Source organism: Petromyzon marinus, chromosome 21, assembly GCF_048934315.1.
Source record: "Petromyzon marinus isolate PM22_M1 ecotype Great Lakes invasive population chromosome 21, UKy_Petmar_22M1.pri1.0, whole genome shotgun sequence".
In the NCBI taxonomy this organism is placed as follows: Eukaryota; Metazoa; Chordata; class Hyperoartia; order Petromyzontiformes; family Petromyzontidae; genus Petromyzon; species Petromyzon marinus.
Genome location: NC_133687.1, coordinates 15,653,504 through 15,681,495, shown reverse-complemented (window position 1 = coordinate 15,681,495; position 27,992 = coordinate 15,653,504). Strand labels below are relative to the sequence as shown.

The 27,992-nt window shown below is 44.1% G+C and overlaps 1 protein-coding gene across 1 annotated transcript; it reads left to right on the top strand.

The window, feature by feature from the left end:
- Window positions 1-5,276: 5,276 nt before the first annotated feature.
- On the top strand, window positions 5,277-26,468 carry LOC116944308 (scavenger receptor cysteine-rich domain-containing protein DMBT1-like). Its single transcript, XM_076068650.1, has 9 exons — window positions 5,277-5,764; window positions 6,934-7,245; window positions 8,537-8,557; window positions 11,210-11,521; window positions 16,620-16,934; window positions 18,217-18,531; window positions 19,816-20,130; window positions 20,915-20,932; window positions 25,783-26,468. Exons 1-9 carry the CDS (start codon window positions 5,674-5,676, stop codon window positions 26,466-26,468), a joined length of 2,385 nt encoding a protein of 794 aa, XP_075924765.1. The 5' UTR covers window positions 5,277-5,673.
- The last annotated feature ends 1,524 nt before the right edge of the window (window positions 26,469-27,992 follow it).

Below are 27,992 nucleotides of genomic sequence, written 5' to 3'. Positions count from 1 at the left end.
CAGCGCGGGAGATGCGCGTCCACCTTCCACAAATGGGAAGACCAAAGAATCACCGAACTGTGCCTGCAGTGCAATATCCTGGCGGTGACGCTGCGATCCACACAGCGTCGACTGCAGCCTCCTCCTTGGATTGGTGGAAACAAAATTAGTGTTCGACGATAACTCGTCTCAACACTGTTGCATTTCCATACTGCCAGACGAAAGAAGCAACAATGAAATACAGTATATAGAATGAATAGTGTAGCTCATGTGTACGCGCAGAACACGTGCATTTAACGATACGACACCCATCATCAATCTCGGCACGTTCTCACGTTAAGATAAAATCATTCATGAGCATATTATGTACACAATCTCAAGATAGCTACTAGCTCTAACGATCTGTATGTATGTATATTGAACTTCTTTCGCACCGCATATAGCCCACCGATATAATCCAAGGGGCGGGGGAAGCACAACAAACTAAACACAAAAATCAGTTCTAAAGAAATGACATTGTGGAAACGATTGTGGCAGTATATCGATTTCATCCTAATTGTGATTAATCAGTTTACAATATATCTATCGTATCCTATTGATGCTAATTATCGACATCATTCTGGGCCCGATGAACTCCCCAGTGAAATACTGTATACATGCTCTCATTATATATAGACTCTTATCTCTCGTACACACACACACGAGAGATAGAGTCGATATAGAGGAGAGCATATTCTTGGTTCTTTCGGTAAAGTCACGTAGATAGAAAACTAAAACATCTAAATAAAAAAGCCGACTGGCTATCAACAAAGATGCGATCACGAAGCCATCCATATATACAAACACAGACACAATTTCAACCGAGAGTACGGTTTTAAACTCAGCAATCATTGGAAAGATGTCATCAACCACTTTGGGTCATGACTTGATTTGTGTTTTCTTGTCAACCTCTACCGTCAGCAGTGTGGATGTGTGTAGCGAGGTGCAATTCCCCCCCCCTATCTCTACCACCCCTCTCCCCCCTACCTCTGCCTCCCCTCTCTCTCCCCCTGTCTCTGCCCCCTTCCTCCCCCCCCCCCCCCTTTTGTCTGCTCCGACATTAGCGCTGGCTGCACAAGCCCATGCTGTTTGTGCTGCACAAGCTCTCCTCCTCCCAACTCCCCCATTGTTTTGCTCCTGTATTATCGTGTTGCTTGCGCAGCTCTTTCCACCGCCCACTCACTTTGGAACCCTTATAAGCAGTTGCATTTGGAGGCTTGCCCCCTATTTTCTCTCCGCCTGATGAAGACTGCTTGTGTTGCAATCGAAACGTCGTGGGGTTTTTTGCTTTTATTATTTTCAATTTATTTTAATTTAAAAAAATAATTTTTTATTTAACTTGACTATTTTTTATTTTGATTTGTTTTTTGCTTTAAAAATGTTCAAGTTGTTATTTACTTATTTCACTTATTTTTTCTATCTTCGTGGCTTTACCAAAAGAACCAAGACTATGAACTCCTGCAGTCACGAAAGTTTTAAGTCTAAATTTAGAGGAGGGCATATATAAAGTATATATATACAAGAGATAAAGATGTAGTGAGATTAGGGAAATATGACCAACAGACAGGGAGATGAGCTGAGAGAAAAGTGTTCCAGGTAGTACGAAGATGAGCTTATATTAATTCGTTCTCATATTCACTGGCTATTTGTTTATTTATTAGGATCTGAATTTGAGTTGATACTCTGTGTAAACAGCCCTCTTTTATCGTGAGTCCCCTTTATTTTCTCGGGGCCCCTTCGAGTTGGCTTTGTGTGCTGATGCCTTGCGTCACCACGAGTTTGTGTACTAGGTAATGCCCACTGAGCTATTCACTATTTTTCGATTTAAAGCTTTCGTGACTGCAAGGATTCATCTTCTTTGGTTCTTTCGGTAAAGTCACGTAGAATGAGAATCAAATAATAAAATAACACAATAAAATTCCACTCACCTGGTATCGACAATCAAAGGCATTTCCCTGTCCCCAGACGACCTGCTTGTCAGTTTTGATGAGGTGTCCTTGTTCACCAAAGTTCCGGTACCTGACACCATCGCTATCATTGAAGACCTGGTTCTTCAAGGACTGCACACTGATGTACCCCCCTGGTGAGACATTGCTTAACCAACACATACTTCACCTGGAATGGAACTTTCTACAAACAAACTGAGGGCACCCCAATGGGCTCCCCCCTATCTCCGGTTGTAGCCAACGTATTCATGGAAAAATTCGAAACTGACGCCATCCAGACTGCCACTCTACGCCCGACCTTATGGAAGAGGTACGTGGATGACACTTTTGTCATCTGGCCACATGGCCAGCCTGCTCTAGACCAATTCCGCGACCACATCAATTCCATACACCCAGCCATCAGATTTACCATGGAGGTCGAAAAAGATGGCACACTACCCTTTTTGGATGTGTTAATTAAAAGGAGACCTGATGGTTCAATGAGCCACTCTGTCTACAGGAAAGCTACCCATACAGATGCTTACTTGAAATCGGATTTCCACCACCATCCATCCCAGAAAAAAACTCACTCATCAAGACTCTATACCATAGAGCCAAATGCATTTCCGACCAGGAACACATTACCAGTGAACTCAAGCACGTACACCAGGCTCTCAGAGCTAATGGTTACTCCGACTACACAATCCGCAAAGCCATCACTCCAGTCAGGAAGAAGGATCCTCTTGTAGAGCCACTCAAAACCATCACCTTACCCTACATTGCAGGGGTCAGTAAAAAGATCTCCAAAATCCTGAATAAACACAAGATCCAGGTCCGATTCAACACAGTACATAAAATCCGTGATCTGGTTCCATCTGTAAAAGATGCTGTTCCAGACATGCAGTACCCGGGAGTTTATAAACTAAAGTGCCTCTGTGGTAGTAGTTACATTGGAGAAACCAAACGACATATCTCGGACCGCATCCACGAACATAAAGCAGACTTGAAACACGGTAGAACGAACTCCTCTGCCGTGGCAGATCACTTATAATTCAGTGGGCTCACATGACATTGACTTCTACAAGACAGAGGTTCTTTGCAAACCAACCGGCTACCATGAGAGATTCGTTCATGAGGCCATCCACATATGCAAACAGAGACAATTTCAATCGAGAAGAGGGATTGTGGCTTAGTAACCATTGGAAAGATGTTTTAAACCATTTCGGTTCTTAATTAATTGTATTTTACGAGGACCTTCAGACCGCAGCTCTTTCGCTGGCACTGACTCTTAATACCTCTCACACCACGGTTAATGGTATGGTTTATAACATGGAGTATAGCAGCGCCTCGCAGCTGTTTCTCCCCTCCTTCCTCCTCCGCTCCAACCATGGATGGACTCGTCCGTCTGAATGGGGCTCGTAGCTGCCCGTGGTGCTGAAGTGGAAGGTAAGAATCCACCCGTTTTTTCACCATATAACATTGTGACATAACATTGAGGAAGTTTATATTTTAGTTTTTATTGGTTTACTATATGGTATTCATTATATAGTGTTGTTTATACCCAGTTAATGTTAATAGCTCAGCTTATTGAAGAATATATTGAGTACATTTATTATATTGATGTAACTTAGAATTAGGTTTTTCACATCGGTTTACTGTATGACAGTTGAGTTGTTGCAGCCCCCTTTGGCGTCCATGTACGAGGTGCCTCTGTGGATGTGTAGGCTTTGACTTGAATATCTATTTCTGTGACCAGTCACAAGCTAATCCCTTAGCTATTTCAATGCTAAATTACTAGTTGCCTTTGTGGATGTGTAGGTTTTGACTTTAACATAGCCATTTCCGTAACAAGTCACAAGCTAATCCATCAGTTATTTGATATGCAAACCCCTTTTGTCAAGGGCCTCACTTCTCCCAATCAGCTTAAAATCGCTACGAATCTTAACAGCGTTCATTGAAGCTCTGTGTATCTGTAGGCCTTCAGATTAACATCTATTTCTGTGACCAGTCACAAGCTAATCCCTTAGCTATTTGATATGTAAACCCCCTTTGTCAAGGTGCCTCACTTGTGGATGTGTAGGCCTTTACTTTAACATCTATTTCTGTGACCAGTCACAAGCTAATCCCTTAGCTATTTCAATGCTAAATTACTAGTTGCCTCTGTGGATGTGTAGGTTTTGACTTTAACATAGCCATTCCTGTGACCAGTCACAAGCTAATCCCTCAGCTATTTGATATGTAAACCCCTTTGTCAAGGTGCCTCACTTTAAAAGTCGCTACGAATCTTAACATCGTTCATTGAAGCTCTGTCGTCCCGACAGGTCTGTACCTTTCACCTGAAGACGGCCGCTTGCGTTGTGGCCGAAACGTCGTGAGAATTTTATTGTGTTATTTTATTATTTTATTCTCATTCTACGTGACTTTACCGAAAGAACCAAAGAAGACTATTCCCTATTTTTCAGAAGTGTCCTGATCACACGTGATGATAGCTTATCGAAGTGGCTTATATCATCATCCAGCATGGAAATTTATAGTAGAAGGCAAATATTCTCAACACATGTTTATGAATGTGGGCCACCACGGGGAGAGAGAACACGTGAACTCCAAATATACTGCAGGGATCGTCAGGGTCTGGGATCGAACCCACCCATCCTGTGTCCCAGGTGAAGGAGATAACTGCGGAGACTTGTTCACACAATGCAGTTAAAGGTTCTCCTTGTTTGAAACTAGTAGCACGCATTGAGTCGTTGTTGAATACTGCATCGTGATATAGTTTGCAAAATACTGAATTTAATGAGCGGGTCTGATGTTGTGTTCCACTACCACTTGCCTATGCACCCCGCACATTCAATGGCGGAGCCAGGATGTTCAGGTAGGGGGGCAACCCCTCCAGCAATGAAAAATGATAGGAGTTGTTAGTAAGTAAGGACTTGTCCCTTGCTTTTTATTCGTCGCGTGTGTGACGAATTTGTGATCGGCATCGCGCTCGCTGAAGGTGTTTGCCATCAGGGAAGTCGTCTACTATATAAGCAACTGCGCACAATTCTGAGGCACTTATAACTGCTTTGCCGTTACTTATTGCCAATTATGGACTCAGACTATTGTCCTATCATCTCATAGAGTCCCTGGGACGTAATAATATGCTACACAATGGCAGTGGGGGTCGAAAAATGTCGATTTATTACGAATAAACCCCAATGATCTGATCTAAATGAGGGATTTCGATCTGATCATTGGGGGGACACGTGAACTCCACCACCCCCCCCCCCCCCCCCAGTGCGCACATCCACTTGCAGAGACGCGGAATAGACACACACATATGTAGTTGGTAGCCAAGTCTATTTACGCCATCTTCCCAGATGTATTAGTCAAAGTTAAACACCCGAGATGACGGCATTCCCCGAGGCATCAGCCCCCGTAGCTTTGGCGTTGTGTGATTCATATTGCGTCGTCGTGGAATGCACGCGTAAAAATAGTGCGCCCGGCACGCCTAACACGTTGAGCAACATGGCGTTTGATCACAACCTTGAGCATTTATCATCAATACGGAGAGAGAGAGATCGCGAGGGAGCCCACGCTAGTTGGGTTGGGGCCGCATCAGCATCCCCCTTAAGTGTCGTTTCGTGAGCCATTGCAAGGACCAGGCAGGTTTGTGCGTTAGGACGCGCCACGTTCAACCAGCTAGGGCCGTCTGCCAATAGAGACCGCACTTGCAGTTCCAGAGTGATTGATGATGGTGGTCGTGGTGATGGTCGCCAGCTGGCGCCGCGCTCTCTGGCTGCTCATCACCTGTCTCCTCGTATCACGTGCGATAGCAACAGGTAATTTCGCACGCGGGCACGGCGTTTGCGCGCGTCCTAAATGTACCTGGGACATGCGTTAAGCACGCCTATTTATCACCGTAGCGTGTGTAGATGTGTACGTGTTTGTGTCTTCGTATTTTTTTAAATATGTAAATGTGTGTGGATATTTATTCAGTAGTGGGGATCGGCAGTGCAGTGGTTAATTCACTGCGCTTGAAACTCGACGACGCGAGCTCGATTCACGCTCAAGGCCAACATCGGTGACGAATATCTGGACCGGTGCTGGACGTCCCCTCTGTCGACTCAGCCTCAAATGAGTACCTGATAAAACTCTCCGCGCCGTGTGGGTCATGGGGGTTATTTGTCCATATTTCGATTTAAAACTTTCGTGACTGCAAGGATTCATCTTCTTTGGTTCTTTCGGTAAAGTCACGTAGAACGAGAATAAAATAAAATAATAATTAAATAACACAATAAAATTCTCACGACGTTTCGGCCACAACACAAGCAGCCTTCTTCAGGTGAAAGAACAGAACTGTCGGGACGTGACTTTACCGAAAGAACCAAAGAATATATTTGTCTATACTTCACCATTGTCAGTGCGGGTTTCTATAAACATGGTGGAGCATACACGTGGAAGCGCATACGTTACAACACAAGTGATTTTGATTTAAAGCTTTCGTGACTGCAGGGATTTATATTCTTGGTTCTTTCGGTAAAGTCACGTAGAAGGGAAACAATAAAATAATAACAATTTTTCTTGTTTTATATTTTTATTATTTTATTGGTACCCTTCTACGTGACTTTACCGAAAGAACCAATAATATATACAAGTTATGTTTACGTACTGAATTCTGCTACACATCGCATAGGCCCCACAGCCTATAATACCTGTTATGCACGGTGATCGCGCATCCAGCCGCTATTCAGGCTCCATAGCTGATGAGATATGATGAGATCTGGCGATTTGCGGGTGTTTGGCCAATAAGCGCTATACAAGGAAACGGCATCCAAAGGGGCGACGAGATAACCGACCGGACAGCGTTGTGCTGTGTTTTGGGAAAAATCACTGGTCTCACAATTGCAAGGTTGGATGGATGGGGGGTCAACTTATCTCATATGCACGCACACGTTTAACTGCACCTTAACAGCCTCCTTTGTCCGTACGATTGAATGATTCAAACCAGATGGTCAAGTTCAGCTTGTGGATGGTGGCGCGTGCTTTGGCCGGGTGGAGGTGCTCTACAACGGCACGTGGGGCACAGTGTGCGATGACTTTTGGGACCTCCAGGAGGCCGCGGTCGTGTGCCGCCAGCTGGGTTGCGGCTCCGCTTCCTCGGCCCCGGGCGTAGCGCGCTACGGACAGGGCAGTGGCCCGATATGGATGGACAACGTTCGGTGTCTCGGCACCGAATCTCAGCTCTCCGCGTGTGGGCAAAACGGCTGGGGGATTCATGACTGTAGCCACAGGGAGGACGCGTCCGTCGTCTGCTCTCAAGGTTCTCGTTGTTGTTGTTTTGCTGAGTGTGCTGTGTGTTGGCTTAATGTGTAGGGAGCGGCAAGTGTAGTGGTTAGCGCGCTGCGCCACGTACCCGGCGACTCGAGTTTGATTCACGCTCACGGCCAACATGAGTGAGGAACATCTGAACCGGTCCTGAGCCTCCCCTAGGTCGACTCAACCTGGTGCGGTGTGTAAACATCGCCATGAGGGAGACAAAGGCGGCAAGCAGCGGTACTGACCACCCACCCCCTCATGTGCCGCGCCGGCCTTCATTGGTGTTCGCTAACAGCACTTGCCCCAACATTATGTGGAGGCTATACGGGGGGTCTTTGTCTTTACTTGAGCTTAACGTAACGCAGCCCTCAAATGATTATTAATGTGATGCTATGATCCCCGTGTGATGTCCCACACCACCTACTCAGCTGTGCGGTGCTTGTTATAATCATCGCTTTGTAACGTCGCTTTACCCAACGGTTGATTCAGTCAACGTCGGGGATCTATTTGGGTTGTTTCAAAAACAGTTTATAAAAAAAATGTACGTGTACGGAGAGACAGATGTATGAAGGAGACATTCTGCTTGTTTTTTTCGTTAATTTTATCACGGTTTTCACGACCGATGTTATGATTGGTGATTAGTTTCTGTTGGGTTAGATCGTGCAGGTAAAATCTGAATTTGAGATATGGCCCTCCACTACTCGACAGAGCCATTGTCACTTGGGCAAAAATTCCCATGTAATTTGTTTTTGGAATATAGCGAAGGAGTATTGAAAGGTCAGTACAAAATTCTGGTTTTATGAAAAAACTAATTGTCAGATTTATCCACGTGACAACTTGATTTGATTGGCTCCGTCTGGTTGATGAAGGATAATTATTAAACGATACATTGACATGATACCGAGACGATGATATAATGTAAAATACACTACTTCTTAATAATCTATTTTGTTATGTATATTTCACCAACGACGCTAATTATTATATTGTATATTTGTTTAAGTAGTGAAACGTGAGGGGTTTTTTACATTTTATATGACGTTCGTTTTCAAAACAGCTATTTTACAACCAGATGTTGAATTTATATGCATACTAATTACGCAATTATAATACAGGCAGACCTTGCTTAGCGCTACCCCATAGAACGCTGATTCAATTAGCACCTACATCTACACTCTACAGGAACGCATATTGAGCGCTAAGCGAGGTCTAATAATGCATTGACCAGATGTGCACGCTGACCAACACGTGCTTTGTGTGTCTTTCAAATGCCATCGCCACTTGGTTTGGAGCAGCTACTGTGACGTCCCCACCGGGTAAGATATTAAATCAACAACATCACTGTTGTTGCTGGCCATAGGCCCAACAACTTCTAGTGTAAATCGGTCATTAACAAACATCACTATTGAGAGCATAGAAGAAAATGAAAAAATAAAAAAAACACGCTTCTTGTACAGTACAGCGACCCTTTCCCGCTTTACAGGTGGCCCAAAAGTCAGGACACATGGTAATTATATTTACTTGAAGAAATCACAGAGGGTTATTTAATTTATTTTAACAAATGTTCAAACTGACTTCTATAAACATTCATGCATGATGCATTAATTATCTTTCGAAATCAAGTTAAGACTTTTTTTTTAAAGATGACAGCTGACTTCTTTAGAATAAAACAACATTAACTCGTTCATCTATAAATCTTGACTTAAAGCTTTCGTGACTGCAGGAGTTCATATTACGACGTTTTGATCGCAACAAAAGCAAGTATCATCAGGAGAAAAAACAGCAGGAAAACTGCTGAGCCAGGCTGTTTTAAAGGTTTGAAATGGGTGTAGCCCAAGGGTCATAAACGAAGTGGGCGGGACTAGTGATATTAAAGTGAGAAATTTGCATGTAAATAATATCGGAGAGCTACCTCCACGATGAGGGCACGGAGGTGGCCATTGTATTGTGAGAGATTAACATTTCAATGTAAGATCACAGAGCCACCGCCACATCGAGGACACGAGCGACGGTGGCTGTGTTAGTGAGGCCACCTCAACAGCTTTGGTGGTGCCCTACAGGCTAATCTCTCACAATACAAAGGCCACTGCCCCAGCCTCTGTGGTTGGACCATCTCTAGCTCCACCCACCTACCTTGATGCACCCATCTCAGGCCTATATAAGACCTTGTCTCAGCAGCTTTCTCTCTCACCTGAAGACGATTGCTTGTGTTGCGATCAAAACGTCGTAATATTTTTATTATTTTTCTATCTACGTGGCTTTACCGAAAGACCCATAGAATAGTGTGAGACATTTAACCTGTTCATGTAAAACCAGAGAGTCAAAAATAACTACTAACATCGGAAGGTAAGATGGAAACATCACAGCCAGTTATGACTTAAACTAGTTAATAACGTTCTTCCAATGATTACTCAGTTTGTACCCATCTTTTTGGTTGAAATTGTGTCTGTGTTTATATATTTGGATGGCTTCATGAACGAATCTTTGTTGATAGCCAGTGGGTTTGCAGAGTACCTTCGTCTTGTAGAAATCAATTTTGGGTGAGCCCACCGCATTAAAACAATGATCAGCAACGGCCGAGGTATTGGTCCTACCGTGTTTCAGATCTGCCTTATGTTCACAAACACGGTCCGAGACATATCGCTTAGTTTCCCCAATGTAACTACTGCCGCAGACACAGCTTAGTTTGTATACACCGGGGTATTGCATGTCAGAGATCACATCCTTCACAGATGGGATCAGATCACAGCTCTGAACCAATTCCTCAACCCCATGAATTCCATACACTCAGCCATTAAATTCACCATGGAGGTGGAAAAGGATGGCAAGTTACCATACTTGGATGTTTGAAAGAGACCAGATGGCTCAATGGGACACTCTGTCTACAGGAAAGCCACCCATACCTTGCCATACATAGGAGGGGTCACCAAAAAGATTTCCAAAATCATGAGCAAACACAAGATCGAGGTTCGATTTAACACTACGTAAAATTTGTGATCTGATCGCATCTGTGAAGGATGTATTCCCTGACATGTAATACCCGGCGTTTACAAACTAAGCTGTCTGCAGCAGTAGTTACATTGGGGAAACTCAGCGACATGTCTCAGACCGTTTTCGTGAACATAAGGCAGATCTGAAACATGGAAGGACCAATACCTTGGCCGTGGCTGATCATTGTTTTAATGGGGTGGGCTCACACGAAATTTATTTCTCAAAGACGAAGGTTATCTGCAAACCCACTGGCTATCAACAAAGATTCGTTCATGAAGCCATCCAGATATATAGACACAGACACAATTTCAACCGAGAAGATGAGTACAAACTGAACAGTTTAAGTCATAACTGGCTGTGATGTTTCCAACCAACCGTCCGATGTTAATAGTTATTTTCAACTCTCTGGTTCTGCATGAACAGGTGAAATGTCTCACACTAACACATCCACCGTCGCTCGTGTCCTCCATGTGGCAGTGGCTCTGCGATCCTACATTGACATGCTAATCTCTGATTTGACATTAACAGGTGAAATGTCTCACACGAACACATCCACCGTCGCTCGTGTCCTCCATGTGGCAGTGACTCTGGGATCCTACATTGACATGCAAATTTCTCACTTTAACATTACTAGCCCCGCCCACTTCGTTTATGACTCTTGGACTACATCCATTTCAAACCTTTATAACAGCCTGCCTCAGTAGCTTCCTGCTCTTTTTTCACCTGATGACGATTGCTTGTGTTGCGATCGAAACGTCGTAGTTTTTTATAAAAAAAAATTGTTCTACGTGACTTTACCGAAAGACCCAAAGAATATCGTTAATCTTTAGTAAAAAAAATTCCCCCATTTTTAAATGTCATCTGACAAGGAAAAAGACACATGTATATGAACAATGATAATAGATAAACAATGAACTTAAAGAATAAATTATTACAATGTTGTTGATCAAACTTTTGATTGGTGGGGGTGCGGGTAGATGTCCAGGTGCACCTGGTTGGTGGCGGCACGTGCCACGGCCGGGTGGAGGTGCAATACCGCGGCACGTGGGGCACGGTGTGCGACGACTTTTGGGAGCTGCAGGATGCCGAGGTGGTCTGCCGTCAGCTGAGCTGTGGCTCTGCCGTGTCCGCACCGGGAAATGCTCAGTACGGAGCGGGCAGCGGCCAGATCTGGATGGACAATGTGCAGTGCTCCGGCTCCGAGTCTCAACTCTCACAGTGCAGACAAAACGGCTGGGGTGCTCACGACTGCAGCCACGTCGAAGATGCTTCTGTCATCTGCTCACAAGGTGTTGCGTTTGCTGTGGAAATTAATTTAATTATGGTGCATCTTTGCATCAGGCGCCTCGTAAAAGGTGCCCCTGCACGTGTGCCAGCAAGCTGGTACCATCCCGTTTATATGGATGGGGTTTCTTGCAATTCGCAATAATTTAATAAAACTGCCATCAATGGAGTGACATGGAGCCTTATTGGGTTTCCCAGTCCACCGAGTGATCAGATTTTGGATTAAAGTAAACACTGCTTTGTCTGAATTTTGATTTAAAGCTTTCGTGACTGCAGTAATTCATATTCTTAGCTCTTTCAGTAAAGTCACGTTGAAGGGAAACAATAAAATAATAAAATATATATAAAACAATACAAATTCTCACAACGTTTCGACCATAACGCAAACGGTCATCATCAGGTGTGAAAAACCAACGGCAAGAAACATTTGAAAGAAGTGTCGGTTCGCATATGTTTGTTTATTTATTTATTTATTTTAAAACGGTATTTATTTATAAAAAAAACCGTTAGCACCACGGGCAGCGATTTGGCAGTTTATTTAGAAGGACGAGTCCATCTATGTTCTGAAAACAGGAGGGGGGAGACGAAAAATTAATGTATGCTGTCTGAAAGCCACCGTAAGCGTGAACAATCAATTAAGACCTGAAATGGTGAATCAAATCCTTCCAATGATTGCTAAGCCAGAATCCATCTTCTCGGTAGAAATTGTCTCTGTGCTTGTATATGTGGATAGCCTCATGAACGAATCTCTCATGGTAGCCAGATGGCTTACAAAGAACCTCTGTCTTGGAGAAGTCAATGTCATGTGAGCCTACTGAATTATAACAATGATCTGCCACGGCCGAGGTGTTGGTCCTACAGTGTTGAAGGTCTGCTTTGTGTTCACAGATGCGGTCCGAGACATGGCGTTTGGTATCTCCAATGTAACTACTACCACAGAGGCAATTTAGTTTGTAGACACCAGGGTACTGCATGTCCGGAATCACATCTTTTACAGATGGAACCAGATCACGGACTTTATGTAATGTGTTGAAACGGACCTGGATCTTGTGTTTATTCAAGATTTTGGAGATCTTTTTTGTGATCCCCACAATGTAGGGTAAAGTGATGGTTTTGAAAGGCTCCTCAAGAGGGTCCTTCTTCATGGTTTGAGTGATAGCTTTGCGGATTGTATAGTCGGAGTAACCATTTGCCTTAAGAGCTTGGTGTACGTGCTTGAGTTCACTGTCTATGTGTTCCTGGTCGGATATGCATTGGGCTCTATGGTACAGAGTCTTGATGAGAGAATTCTTCTGTGATGGATGGTGGTGGGAATCCGGTTTCAAATAAGCATCCATATGGGTAGCTTTCCTGTAGACAGAGTGGTTCATTGAACCATCAGGTCTCTTTTTTATTAGGACATCCAAAAAAGGTAGCTTGCCATCTTTTTCGACTTCCATGGTAAATCTGATGGCTGGGTGTATGGAATTGATGTGGTCAAAGAATTGGTCTAGAGCAGGCCGGCCATGTAGCCAGAGAAATTTGAGACTGACGCCATCCAGACTGCCATTCTGCGCCCAACCTTATGGAAGAGGTACGTGGATGACACTTTTGTCATCTGGCTACATGGCCGGCCTGCTCTAGACCAATTCTTCGACCACATCAATTCCATACACCCAGCCATCAGATTCACCATGGAAGTCGAAAAAGATGGCAAGCTACCTTTTTTGGATGTCCTAATAAAAAAGAGACCTGATGGTTCAATGAGCCACTCTGGCTACAGGAAAGCTACCCATACGGATGCTTATCTGAAACCGGATTCCCACCATCCATCACAGAAGAATTCTCTCATCAAGACTTTGTACCATAGAGCCCAATGCATATCCGACCAGGAACACATAGACAGTGAACTCAAGCACGTACACCAAGCTCTTAAGGCAAATGGTTACTCCGACTATACAATCCGCAAAGCTATCACTCAAACCATGAATAAGGACCCTCTTAAGGAGCCTTTCAAAACCATCACTTTACCCTACATTGCGGAGATCACAAAAAAGATCTCCAAAATCTTGAATAAACACAAGATCCAGGTCCGTTTCAACACATTACATAAAATCCGTGATCTGGTTCCATCTGTAAAAGATGTGATTCCGGACATACAGTACCCTGGTGTCTACAAACTAAATTGCCTCTGTGGTAGTAGTTACATTGGAGAAACCAAACGCCATGTCTCGGACCGCATTCGTGAACACAAAGCAGACCTTAAACATGGTAGGACCAACACCTCGGCCGTGGCAGATCATTGTTAAAATTCAGTAGGCTCACGTGACATTGACTTCTCCAAGACAGAGGTTCTTTGTAAGCCATCTGGCTACCATGAGAGATTCGCTCATGATGCTATCCACATATACAAGCACAGAGACAATTTCAACCGAGAAGATGGATTCTGGCTTAGCAATAATTTGAAGGATTTGATAAACCATTTCAGGTCTTAATTGATTGTTCACGCTTACGGTGGCTTTCAGACAGCATACATTAATTTTTCGTCTCCCCCCTCCTGTTTTCAGAACATAGATGGACTCGTCCTTCTAAATAAACTGCCAAATCACTGCCCGTGGTGCTAACGTTTTTTTAATAAAAAGTAAAATGAACACCGTTTTAAAATAAATAAATAAATAGATGCAAACCGCCACTTCTTTTAAATGTTTCTTGCCGTTGGTTTTTTCACACCTGATGATAACCGTTTGCGTTATGGTCGAAACATCGTGAGAATTTTTATTGTTTTATATATATTATTATTTTATTGTTTCCCTTCAACGTCACTTTACCGAAAGAGCTAAGAATACTGCTTGTCTGCCCACTCGTATGAAACAATTGCAATGAAGGATAACTTATAGCCCTCTCCATGCCTCACCGAGCATGGGACTTGTTTGTTCAGACTTCACCACGCTCGCCAGTACGATTAACATGGTGAAAACATTTCAGTCGCGATGTTTTAACCTAGGTCAGAGGTCATAGATCATCGTCATCTTTTATTACTTAATGCCATAGGGTTTCAGGTTACCTACGCTTGAAACGGTGCCCGCTTTGCGTGGGATTGCATCTGACATTGTATCGCGACAGGCCACGGAACATAAAACAACTTAGAGGCCACAGAGTAGGAAGTGCTAGGAATGTTAATGGGCGGCTGAAGGCTTCCTGACACTAAGGGGAAACCCCACCACTAGTGTCATCCGTGCAAAGTGCACACTCTAAGAGAAAGAGCCCCCATATTGCCTTTAACCTCCGATTTACAGCACCTCCAATTATGATTGGCTACGTAAGAAGTTCAACATACATATGTAGTGGAGTAGGAAGGTGTGCTGGGGAAACTGCGCGAGTGTATTGATCACACGGACAGTGTGGGGTTTATCTGGGGTCAGCCTGAGGAGACGGCGGAAACAGTGGGGTCGTGTTAGGACAGCCAGGTGAAGAGGCTGGTGTGATGAGGTAACGGTCGGGCCAATTAAGCCAGAAGGGCTGTGATTGGTTGGTGCTGTTGCTGGGGCCGAGGAGGCGTCGAGGTGTCTGGAAAAAGGCAGGTGATTGAAGACGCGAGGCGTGGGGAGGCACTCGGACCAATTAATTAGCGATAATGAGAATGGGGATAAATTGGGGGGGAGACAGAGAGAGAGGGGAAGATTGGAGTTGGGAGCTGTGCGGTGAAGACGTGGAGTTCGGAAATAGAGTTTAGAAGAGAGTTGGAGCATAGTGATAGTGAAGCTGAAGCAAGACGAAGCAGTTAGCAGTGGAGTGAGCATAGTGATAGCGAAGCCGAAGCAAGACGAAGCAGTTAGCAGTGGAGTGAGCATAGTGATAGCGAAGCTGAAGAAGACGGAGCAGTTAGCAGTGGAGAGAGCGTAGTAATAGATGAGCTGGAGACGAGGGGTGCGGAGACAGAGAAGTGAGATTGGGTTTCGCTGTGTGCGACGACGCTGTATAGCGGAGGAGCTGAGGAGGACAGCCAGCAGTGGAGAGAGCGTAGGAATAGAGTTGAAGACGTGTGTGTGCGGAGCAAAGCGACGTGATACTGGGAACCAAGGTGGTGAGCGAGATGGGCGAAGCACGGCGAGCGAGCCGTGGTGTCCAGGATACGGTGGAGTGTGGAGGACGTGTTAACGATGAAAATAAAGAAGTGGTTGAAGAAAGACAAAAGTTATTCGTGTAAAGTTCAACCACTACACATACAACAGACTGTTGGGGCAAGTGCAGTTAGCGAGTAGCACCTACAAAGACCGGCATGGCACATGAGAGGGGTGGGAGGCCAGCACAAGACCTGGCCGCTTTTGTCTTCCCAGTGTTGATGTTTTGTAGCCAAGTCGACCTAGAGGTGGCCTGAAACCGCGGTTAAAATATTCGCGAGCGGGAAATAAAAATCCGTTCACTGAGTTCGTAGCGCAGTCCGCTGACTGCTGCACTTCCGTTACCATCACACACACACAACCCTCCAACACAGATGTGACTCTGCATAAAATTGCAATGGTCCCAATCATTCCCAATCGTCTAGACCAAGTCCAGATCCTTGATTCCCTCGCAGGCGGTGCTGTGTCTACTACCTTACTCAAAGTCTTTAAAAACTCCAGTCGCATGCGTGTGCATTACCCACGAGAAAACAAACCCGTTGTGGCAGCTCAGTTGGCTCGGGTGTTGCTCCTCGCACACGGTCACTCTGCACCCAGTCGCTTCTCTTGGGATGGTCCACATGGTCTCACGTGGGCCATGACCTCTAGCTCCAGGTAATGTCCACACCTTTTCCACGTATCGCCTCCTGCGCTCTCCTCTGTACCGAGGTCTGTCTCGGGCTTATATTTTTTTTACCAGGTAAGGCTCACTGAGATATCTATTTCTTTTTTCCGAAGCGACCTGGCCACAAATGATAGCTCATCGAAGTGGCCTATCACGTGGAAATTTATAGCAGCCAAATACCTACCCCATGCAATTTGCCCTCGTACCCTTGTGTTTTCCATCGAGCAACCATGAAAATCGCTCACGTGGTGTGAACTAAATGAGTGACCATCACAGTGATACACTTCACTACTCTTATGGTGATCACTGTAACGTTAGTGTGTGTTTTTGTTTCTTCAGGCGTTGAAGTCCGCCTGGTTGGTGGAGGAAACGCGTGCCAGGGCCGCGTGGAGGTGCTCTATGGAAGGTCTTGGGGCACGGTGTGCGACGATGTTTGGGACCTGCAGGATGCCGAGGTGGTCTGTCGTCAGCTGGGCTGTGGCTCTGCCGTGTCTGCTCTGGGAAACGCTTTCTACGGAGTGGGCAGTGGCCGAATCTGGATGGACAACGTGCAGTGCAACGGTTCCGAGTCTCAACTCTCGCTGTGCAGACAAAACGGCTGGGGCACTCACGACTGCAGCCACGTGGAAGATGCTTCCGTTATCTGCTCACGAGGTGTTGCGATTGTCGTGGACAATGAGATATTTTGCACAAGTCTTTTAAAATGTGTTTTTTTATTTGTGAAACCATATGAGGCCTCATAGAAATTAAAATCCACCAACTGGTCCACTTTTTGCATTAAATAGTTTCTAGAATACTGTCTACCTAATACGGTCTGCCAACTGTTAACTCCATCTTGGCGATTATACTAATTTAGAGTCTTTGTCAATCTACTGCTGGATGAATGTCTCCCCCATGCCGTGTGGGTCGTGTGGGGTGCTTGACCATACTTCATAGACTACTACAGGCAGACCTCGCAGAACGTGGGCGTTTTACTCCTGGAAAATACCGTTTTGGACAAAACTGCATTTGACAAATTATAGAAATAGCAAAATAGGGTTGTGTTCCTGGGCCAGAAATTATCACCCTCTCCGTCTCTGTTTAAATAACTCTACATGATTTCCACCATTGTTATTGTACTAAAGGATTCTGACTTGCTCTACAATTATTGTGTGCGCACTCTTTATTTTTAACTTCACATTGACACAAAACTCCATTATTCTTCCTGCACCGGGGCACTCACACTCAGCGCTTGCTCCTGACACTGTCACCTGATTGTTAACGATTCACCATCTAGGCGTCCACCTAACGTCCTCAACATCTGGACGGCTAAATGGATGAGGCAATTTAAAACTAATTTATTTTACAACTGTTTTTAGTGTTTAGTTTGTTGTCCAACCGCCCCAACTCCGATTAGCACGATTAGCTACATATGGTGCGATAGAAGTTCAACATGGATACATACATACAATGTGTGAACATTTGCGTTGTGCAATTGTGCATGTTGAGTGTGTTACATTGTCACACTAAAACACTTACATAGAACATACATGGTTAATAAATAGTTCTCAGTCGATCCACTCACAACTTCCAACGGATGCAGCACCCTCATGGCACTACTTTTCGACGCGGAGATGAGAATCTTAGCAGCGTGAAACCAACTACGTACAGCCTAAACATCACCCGCATGTTCCGGACAACAGACCACATTAGGTAAACTGTGTACAGCCGAAACACGCATTCCATGAACCCGCGTTGGGAAACTTTTTCCCATACATAATTCCAAAATTTCCTTATAAAAGTATAATTACCGACATGTTATTTGTTTCTTTTATCCTTCAATCCACAACTTGTGGCATTACCACAAGCATGACACCTTGGAGGCTTATATTAGTTTCCAGGCATCTTGTGTTCAATGTGGACCATTGGAAACATATGTGTGTTTTTTTTTCTTCAGGCGTTGAAGTCCGCCTAGTTGGCGGAGGCAACGCATGCCAGGGCCGCGTGGAGGTGCTCTACAGAAAAATCTGGGGCACGGTGTGCGACGACTTTTGGGACCTGCAAGATGCCGAGGTGGTCTGCCATCAGCTGGGCTGTGGCTCTGCCGTGTCTGCTCTGGGAAACGCTTTCTACGGAGTGGGCAGTGGCCGGATCTGGATGGACAACGTGCAGTGCAACGGTTCCGAGTCTCAACTCTCGCAGTGCAGACAAAACGGCTGGGGCACTCACGACTGCAGCCACGTGGAAGATGCTTCCGTTATCTGCTCACGAGGTGTTGCGATTGTCGTGGACAATGAGATATTTTTGCACAAGTCTTTTAAAATGTATTTTTTTATTTGTGAAACCATATGAAGCCTCATAGAAATTAAAATCCACCAACTGGTCCACTTTTTGCATTAAATAGTTTCTAGAATACTGCCTACCTAATACCGCCTGCCAACTGTTAACTCCATCTTGGCGATTATACTAATTTAGAGTCTTTGTCAATCTACTGCTGGATGAATGTCTCCCCCATGCCGTGTGGGTCGTGTGGGTTGCTTGACCATACTTCATAGACTACTACAGACAGGCCTCGCTGAACGTGGGCGTTTTGCTCCTGGAAAATACCGTTTTGGGCAAAACTGCATTTGACAAAGTATAGACGTGGCAAAAATAGGGTTGTGTTCCTGGGTCTGAAATGATCACCCTCTCCGTCTTTGTTTAAATAACTCTACATGATTTCCACCATTTTTATTGTACTAAAGGATTCTGACTTGCTCTACAATTATTGTGTGCGCACTCTTTATTTTTAACTTCAGATTGACACAAAACCCCCATCTCCATTACTCTTCCTACACCGGGGCACTCACACTCAGCGCTTGCTCCTGACACCGTTACCTGAATGTTAACGATTCACCATCTAGGCGTCCACCTAACGTCCTCAACATCTGTACGGCTAAATGGATGTGGCAATTGAGAACTAATTTCTTTTACAACTGCTTTTAGTGTTTAGTGTATTGTCCAACCCCGCACCTCCGATTAGCACGGTTAGCTACGTATGGTGTGATAGAAGTTCAACATGGATACATACATACAATGTGTGAACATTTGCCTTGTGCAATTGTGCGTGTTGAGTGTGTTACATTGTCACACTAAAACACTTACACAGAACATAGATGGTTAATACATAATTCTCAGTCGATCCACTCACAACTTCCAACGGATGCAGCACCCTCATGGCACTATTTTTCGACGCGGAGATGAGAATCTTAGCAGCGTGAAACCACGCACAGCCTAAACATCACCCGCATGTTCCGGACAACAGACCTCATTAGGTAAACTGTGTACAGCCGAAACACGCATTCCATGAACCCGCGTTGGGAAAGATTTTCCCATACATAATTCCAAAATTTCCTTATAAAAGTATAATTACCGACATGTTATTTGTTTCTTTTATCCTTCAATCCACAACTTGTGGCATTACCACAAGCATGACACCTTGGAGGCTTATATTAGTTTCCAGGCACCTTGTGTTCAATGTGAACCGTTGGAAACGTGTGTGTTTTTGTTTCTTCAGGCGTTGAAGTCCGCCTGGTTGGCGGAGGCAACGCATGCCAGGGCCGCGTGGAGGTGCTCTACAGAAAAATCTGGGGCACGGTGTGCGACGACTTTTGGGAGCTGCAGGATGCTGAGGTGGTCTGCCGTCAGCTGAGCTGTGGTTCGGCCGTGTCAGCTCCGGGAAATGCTCGGTATGGAGCGGGCAGCGGCCGGATCTGGATGGACAACGTGCAGTGCAACGGTTCCGAGTCTCAACTCTCGCTGTGCAGACAAAACGGCTGGGGTGCTCACGACTGCAGCCACGTGGAAGATGCTTCCGTCGTCTGCTCACACGGTATTTATTTTCAATTATGTATTTATGTTCACAATCCATAAGAAACTGCCATTTAAAACTCAATTTGTCGACAAAATAATAGTCATGCAGTGGTCACAAAAAAATAAGTTGCAAGCCTTTAATCATATTAAACTTTTTTTGGGTTCGATCGCGTAAATAAAATAAAGTCCTTAACCAACTCGACATAGCCAATTAGTCAAGTTTGTCACGTAGCAAAAAGTGCCAATTAGTAATTATTTCAGCACATTGGTGTGTTGGATAGTAAACCAACATTTACTGTTTTGAGTACGACGTTTTACTGGTGATTACAACCAGCTTCATCACGCAATTTACCAGAATTGTGAAGACGTCTTCCTACTTCCGGTCTTAAATAGAGCAAAATAATGTCATCAATGTGTGCCTATCAGGTGAGTAATATTGGTCGCGAAAGCTTGCAAGCCTTCAGCTTAAATGTCACATTTATTCAGCCGGTATTTACATATGAATGGATCATAATTGCATGATGAATGTTCATTGCATACACAACATTGTATATATTGTTTACTGTATTGATATTTTTATTACCTTAATCATACCCATGGCATTAAGGTTGATGCATAGGATAATGTTATTTAACATTGAGGCCACTCCTTCACCTGAGCAATGGATGCGGATCAATGAGGGCAAATATTTCCACAATGCAACGGGATGATGTTCTCAATGTTCGTGCGAATTATTAACACAAGCTTGTGTGTGCGTGTATTTTTCAAACGGCTTACATCATCATCGACATCATCCGGAGCAGCTCTTCGCACTACTTCCGGTAAAGTCTGAGTAAACGGCACCTATATTCAGTATGTATAGGTGGGATGATTGAAATACCTGCAGTCGAAGAACATTAAAGTATGTAATACTTATATTATCCAGATGGCCCTCAATTCAGCACTGTGGAGGCAGTGAGGGTTGGTGGATCACACTCGTGTTGCCAAACTCCCTTCCTCTGGGCATCGAGGAGGTGCCATACTCTGGTTTGCTCCGGTTTCCTGCCATATGTATAAACACTCATTCATTCATACTCTTTGGTTCTTTCGGTAAAGTCACGTAGGTAGAAATAAAATAAAATAATTTAATATACCGAGGTTTGTAGAGCTTGGGCAATTATTGGCGCTAGCTCACCGCCTGGTTGTCTTCCAGCTTGTCTATGGTTCAGCGATTGTGAGATACAATTTTCATAAACAACGCCGCTATATATGAAAAAATAAACAATATTATTTTCATTATTTGTACTGGAAGCAAAGAAAACTGCAAAGTCAACGCAATAAAATAGCGATATTTATTTATAAAAGTAATGAGAAACTGGTATTGCAATGTGATGCCGGGACGCATTTTGGAAAATCATATCGCCGCAACTCTAACTACAAGTTCCAAATTGAAAATACCAATCAGAAGGCAGCTGAATAGTCGTCATTGATTGCAGAGTACCAATTTGTTGTGTGGGGTTGTGAAATGTCCACCATTGCCTCAGGGATGGCGAAGAAGGTGAACTGCACCCAAGACTCCATTGAGCATTGAGTCACGATTTATTTATTGCTCGTTCTGAAAAAACCGCGTTTGACATTTCCTGACATTTAATAAGTTTAAGTTGTCCACTGTTACTAACGCAATCAATATTTCACAGCACTAAGTCCACACTTTCTTACAATGTCCCTGTGGGCGATGGTGTTAGCGTAATTGTGACCAGAACTGCACTTTTAATCCAGCAACAGGTTCAATCACCGCCACCAGATAACAATTCGTGGCGATTGAGATCTTCTTCTTTGGTTCTTTCGGTAAAGTCACGTAGAATGAGAATAAAATAATAAATTGATAAAATAAAATAACACAATAATATTCTCACGACGTTTCGGCCACAACACAAGCGGCCTTCATCAGGTGAAGGGACGAGACTGTCTGGTATGACAGCGCTGGATTGAAAAAGCCATGCTCAGATCGCGACCTTTAAGCTGTGTGAGAAGAAACAAAGCGCCTTGACAAAAGAATTAGCATATAATTTTGCATTGAAATGGCTGAGTGATTAGCTTGTGACTGGTCACAGAAATGGCTATGTTAAAGTTAAAGCATACACATCCGGAGAGGCACCCCTTGACAAAGGAATTAGCATAGAATTTAGCATTTAAATAGCTAAGTTAAAGCATACACATCCGCAGAGGCACCCCTTCACAAAGGAATTAGCATAGAATTTAGCATTGAAATAGCTGAGTGATTAGCTTGTAACTGGTCACAGAAATAGCTATGTTAAAGTCAGAGCATACACATTCACCGAGGCACCTAGTACAAATCAAACAGGAAAATTTAGCATTGAAATAACTAGGCGAATTTAGCATTGAAATAACTGAGTGATTAGCTAGTGACTGGTCACAGAAATGGCTATGTTGAAGTCAAGGCCTACACATCTGAGCTATTCACAGTAACTGGGTATACAATACAATATATAATGAATACTATATAGTGAACCAATAAAAAACTAAAATATAAACTACCTTCATGTTATATTCTTAGTTTTTTCGGTAAAGTCACGTTGAAGAGAAACAACAAAATAACAAAATATATATAAAACAATAAAAAATTCTCACGACGTTTCGACCATAACTCAAACGGTCATCATCAGGTGTGTCGGTTTGCATAAATTTATTTTGAAAACGGCATATTTATTTATTTATTTATATAAAAATAACGTTTGCGTCACGCGCAACGATTGGCTGTTTGCCAGGACTAGTCCATCTATTTTTTGAAAAGAGGAGGGGGGAGACGAAATTTGTTTTTATGTATGCTGTCTGAAAGCCACTGTAAGCGTGAACTAAGAATATGAATTACTGCAGTCACGAAAGCTTTAAATCAAAATTTACCTTCATGTTATCAATAAACTCTATATTCTCCAATCAGCTAAGCTACCAACAATAAGTCGTTATATATCACAATGCTATATGGCGAAAAAATGGGTGGATTCTTACCCTCAACTTTAGCAACACGGATAGCTACGGGCCCCGTTCAGACGGACGAGTTCATCCATGGTCGGAACAGAGGAGGGGGAGAGAGACAGCTGCGAGGCGCTATTATACTCCATGTTGTAAACCATACCATTAACCGTGGTGTGAGAGGTATTAAGAGTCAATGCTGGCGAAAGAGCTGCGGTCTGAAGGTCATCGTAAAATACAATTAATTAAGAATGGAAATGGTTTAAAACATCTTTCCAATGGTTACTAAGCCAGAATCCATCTTCTTGGTGGAAATTGTCTCCGTGCTTGTTAATGTGAATGGCCTCATAAACTAATCTCTCATGGTAGCCGATTGTTTTGCAAAGAACCTCCGTCTTGGAGAGGTCAATGTCATGTGAGCCCACTGAATTATAACAGTGATCTGCCACGGCAGAGGAGTTCGTTCTACCGTGTTTCAAGTCTGCTTTATGTTCGCGGATGCGGTCCGAGATATGTCGTTTGGTTTCTCCAATGTAGCTACTACCACAGAGGCACTTTAGTTTGTAAACGCCCGGGTACTGTATGTCTGGAACAGCATCTTTTACAGATGGAACTAAATCACGGATTTTATGTACTGTGTTGAATCGGACCTGGATCTTGTGTTTATTCAGGATTTTGGAGATCTTTTTAGTGACCCCTGCAATGTAGGGTAAGGTGATGGTTTAGAGTGGCTCCACAAGAGGATCCTTCTTCATGACTGGAGTGACGGCTTTGCGGATTGTGTAGTCGGAGTAACCATTAGCTCTGAGAGCCTGGTGTACGTGCTTGAGTTCACTGGTAATGTGTTCCTGGTCGGAAATGCATTGGGCTCTATGGTATAGAGTCTTGATGAGGGAGTTCTTCTGGGATGGATGGTGGTGGGAATCCGGTTTCAAGTAAGCATCTGTATGGGTAGCTTTCCTGTAGACAGAGTGGCTCATGGATGGACTCGTCCGACTGAACGGGGCTCGTAGCTGTCCATGGTTCTGAAGTTGAGGGTAAGAATCTACCCATTTTTTCGCCATATAGCATTGTGATATATAACGACTTATTGTTGGTAGCTAAGCTGTTTGAAGAATATATAGAGTTTATTGATAACATTGAGGTAGTTTATATTTTAGTTTTTATTGGTTTACTATATGGTATTCATTATATAGTGTAGTGTATACCCAGTTAATGTTAATAGCTCAGCTTATTGAAGAATATATTGAGTACATTTATTATATTGATGTAATTTAGAATTAGGTTTTTCACATTGGTTTACTGTATGACAGTTGAGTTGTTGCAGCCCCCTTTGGCGTCCATGTACGAGGTGCCTCTGTGGATGTGTAGGCTTTGACTTGAACATCTATTTCTGTGACCAGTCACAAGCTAATCCCTTAGCTATTTCAATGCTAAATTACTAGTTGCCTCTGTGGATGTGTAGGTTTTGACTTGAACATCTATTTCTGTACCAGTCACAAGCTAATCCCTCAGCTATTTCAATGCTAAATTGTTCTGTTTGATTTGTACTAGGTGCCTCGGTGAATGTGTATGCTCTGACTTTAACATAGCTATTTCTGTGACCAGTTACAAGCTAATCACTCAGCTATTTCAATGCTAAATTCTATGCTAATTCCTTTGTCAAGGGGTGCCTCTGCGGATGTGTATGCTTTAACTTAGCTATTTCAATGCTAAATTCTATGCTAATTCCTTTGTCAAGGGGTGCCTCTGCGGATGTGTATGCTTTAACTTTAACATAGCCATTTCTGTGACCAGTCAAAAGCTAATCACTCAGCCATTTCAATGCTAAATTATATGCTAATTCCTCTGTCAATGCGCTTTGTTTCTTCTCACACAGCTTAAAGGTCGCGATCTGAGCATGGCTTTTTCACTCCAGCGCTGTCCTACCAGACAGGCTCGTCCCTTCACCTGATGAAGGCCGCTTGTGTTGTGGCCGAAACGTCGTGAGAATATTATTGTGTTATTTTATTTTATCAATTTATTATTTTATTCTCATTCTATGTGACTTTACCGAAAGAACCAAAGAAGATTAATCCTTGCAGTCACGAAAGCTTTAAATCGAGATTGAGATCTTAACTGATATCCCTCCACTGACCAGCGTGGTGATGTATAGTCAACCAAACCACCATGATTAATACGACAATGGCGGGGCAAAGGGGTGGAGGGGCTTCCTGCAGAAGTGGACTAACACTGGCTGAAAGTTGTCATTCGAAATGGATCATGTCCACACAGAACAACAGCACTATCAGAATGGAAATATTCTTCTGCATTGTGCAATAGTTGGGAAGGCTATTAACATGTGAATTGATTTGAAATTTTCGTGACTGCAGGTATCCAATCTCTCCCTTTAACGCAGCCGCTGTCCGTGCGTGCGGCGACGGGACTCCTTTCCATCTCTGACCCCGCCTACTTACCTTTGGGTGACACCCACCTCAAATCTGTATATAACCTCTTGTTGCAACAGCCCTTTCTTGTTCAGCAGTTCTACTGCTGTATCTTTCCACCTGATGACCACTGCTTGTGTTGCGATCGAAGCGTCGTGATTTATTATTTATTTTTATACCTACGTTACTTTACCGAAATAACCAAGGAGTATGTGAATTGAGTCTGTCCTGTTTCTCTCTTTTGCAAATGTCATCTTCATCATATGGAGCAGCTCCAACCACCATTGGCACCACCATTACCAGCACCACCACCAGATCCACCCCTACCAGCGGCACTACAACGAGCACCACTCCCACCAGCACCACCACCAGCACCACCCCCACCAGTACCACCACCAGCACCACCCCCACCAGTACCACCACCAGCACCACCCCCACCAGCACCACCACCAGTACCACCAGCACCACCACCACCAGTACCACCCCCACCAGTACCACCACCAGCACCACCCCCACCAGTACCACCACCAGCACCACCACCAGCACCACCATCAGCACCACCACTAGCACCAGCAGAACCACCAGCCCCACCACCAGCACCAGCAGCACCACCACTAGCACCACCACCAGCACCACCCCCACCAGCACCACCACCACCAGTACCACCCCCACCAGTACCACCACCAGCACCACCCCCACCAGTACCACCACCAGCACCACCAGCACCACCCCCATCAGTACCACCACCAGCACCACCCCCACCAGTACCACCACCAGCACCACCCCCACCAGTACCAGCACCACCCCCACAAGTACCACCACCACCAGCACCACCACCAGTACCACAAGCAGTACCACCACCAGCACCACTGGCAGTACCTCCACTGTCGCCGCCACCAGCAGCAGCACTGTAACCACTGCCGGTAAGACCTCTTATCATCAAGTGACGTTGACATGAGGGTTGTAATGATAGCTGCACATACTGGGCAACACCGTTTTGTGGTTGTGAAATGTAACCATTTATATCATAGACTTGGAATCTAAATATGCGATTCGCTCGCTCCAAACACAGAGAGGATGCCAGAAAGGATGCCACTTAAAAGTTTAATACAATGACGTATACATTACACAGATTCTTTGGAGCACAATGTGGTATAGGTTACACCCAACGTATGCATTCACGTAAATATATTTAAATACTAATGAAGTAAATACAATGCAATTTAAGTTTAAACAATACTGCACTGTCTGGTTGCACACCATCATTTCGGTTAAGGATCACGGCCTCCTGTTCACTTGTTGGTCATGAGGTTTGTTAGACCATACTCAAGCACCGTGGTGACGTCACCACCACTTTATGACGAACGGCGGTTGTTGTTGTTGACCATACTTTGACCACGCTGGTCAGTGAGGGTTGTTGATAAGTTGGGTGGAGGTGGGGGGCGTCGTGGTGGCAGAGCCGGGGGGGAGTTCAGATATACTTCGCCACTTGTGTTAGCCTTGGCTGCGGAATGGAATTGAGGCCGCTTTCAGAGAGCGGTTTGCTGTTGTGCAACCACTACTACACACAGTTAAAATAGCCCGTGCAGTAGATGAATACCTCACTCTTTGTCCAACTGTCCAATAATTCAGCGTACCTTCGTGTTCGAACGAGCACAGGCCATTACTTATTAAATAGTCCGCATGAGCCAGTTGAGTAGATTCCACGTTATTACTTTCCTATAGCCAACACCGTCTAAATAAATAGGACCACTATTTATTTTTACATAGTGGTAATCGTCAATGAAGGAGTCCAGCAGTAGATTGATAAAGTGTTGAGAATGATTATTATTGTTGTGGTATTTTCCACACACGCAAACATAACTGCCTGGATGACAATGCTGCCCTGCCTGTTGGTGATTGGTTGGAAGGCTATTATCACTGGAATTGAGTTCATCGCGTGTGTTTGCGTGTTTTTTTCTCCTGAAAATGTAAATAATTGTATGGAGCAGCTCTCACCACCGACGGCACGACCACGACTGGCACCGCCATCACCAGAACCACTATCACCCTTGGTTAAAAAAAACTTACATCACGAAATAATGTTAACAATTATCGGACACTGTTTTGTCACTGCAAGATGAACGTAATTGCACTACATTATCATTATTAAAAGTAATTGCCCTCATGCTCTGAATCAATTAAGTCGACGTATTTGTCCCCACTAAAGTGGATGGAATGTTTATAATCTCGCATGCCTAGCGGCAGTTCGTAGAATGCATGGGTAGAAGAGTTGTCACCGGCCCTTTCATTGTTTACACAGCAGGGCAGGTATCGAAACTTGCCCATCCACTCGACTGGGAGATTTACACATGGCAATCCCATCGATATATATTAATTCTCAGAGCGAAAAAGTATTCAAATAAGGGTGAAAACACAAATTTAAACATCTCGTTCAAGAGACAAACATCGCACCTCCTGGCTTTTTCTCTCCTGGAAGACA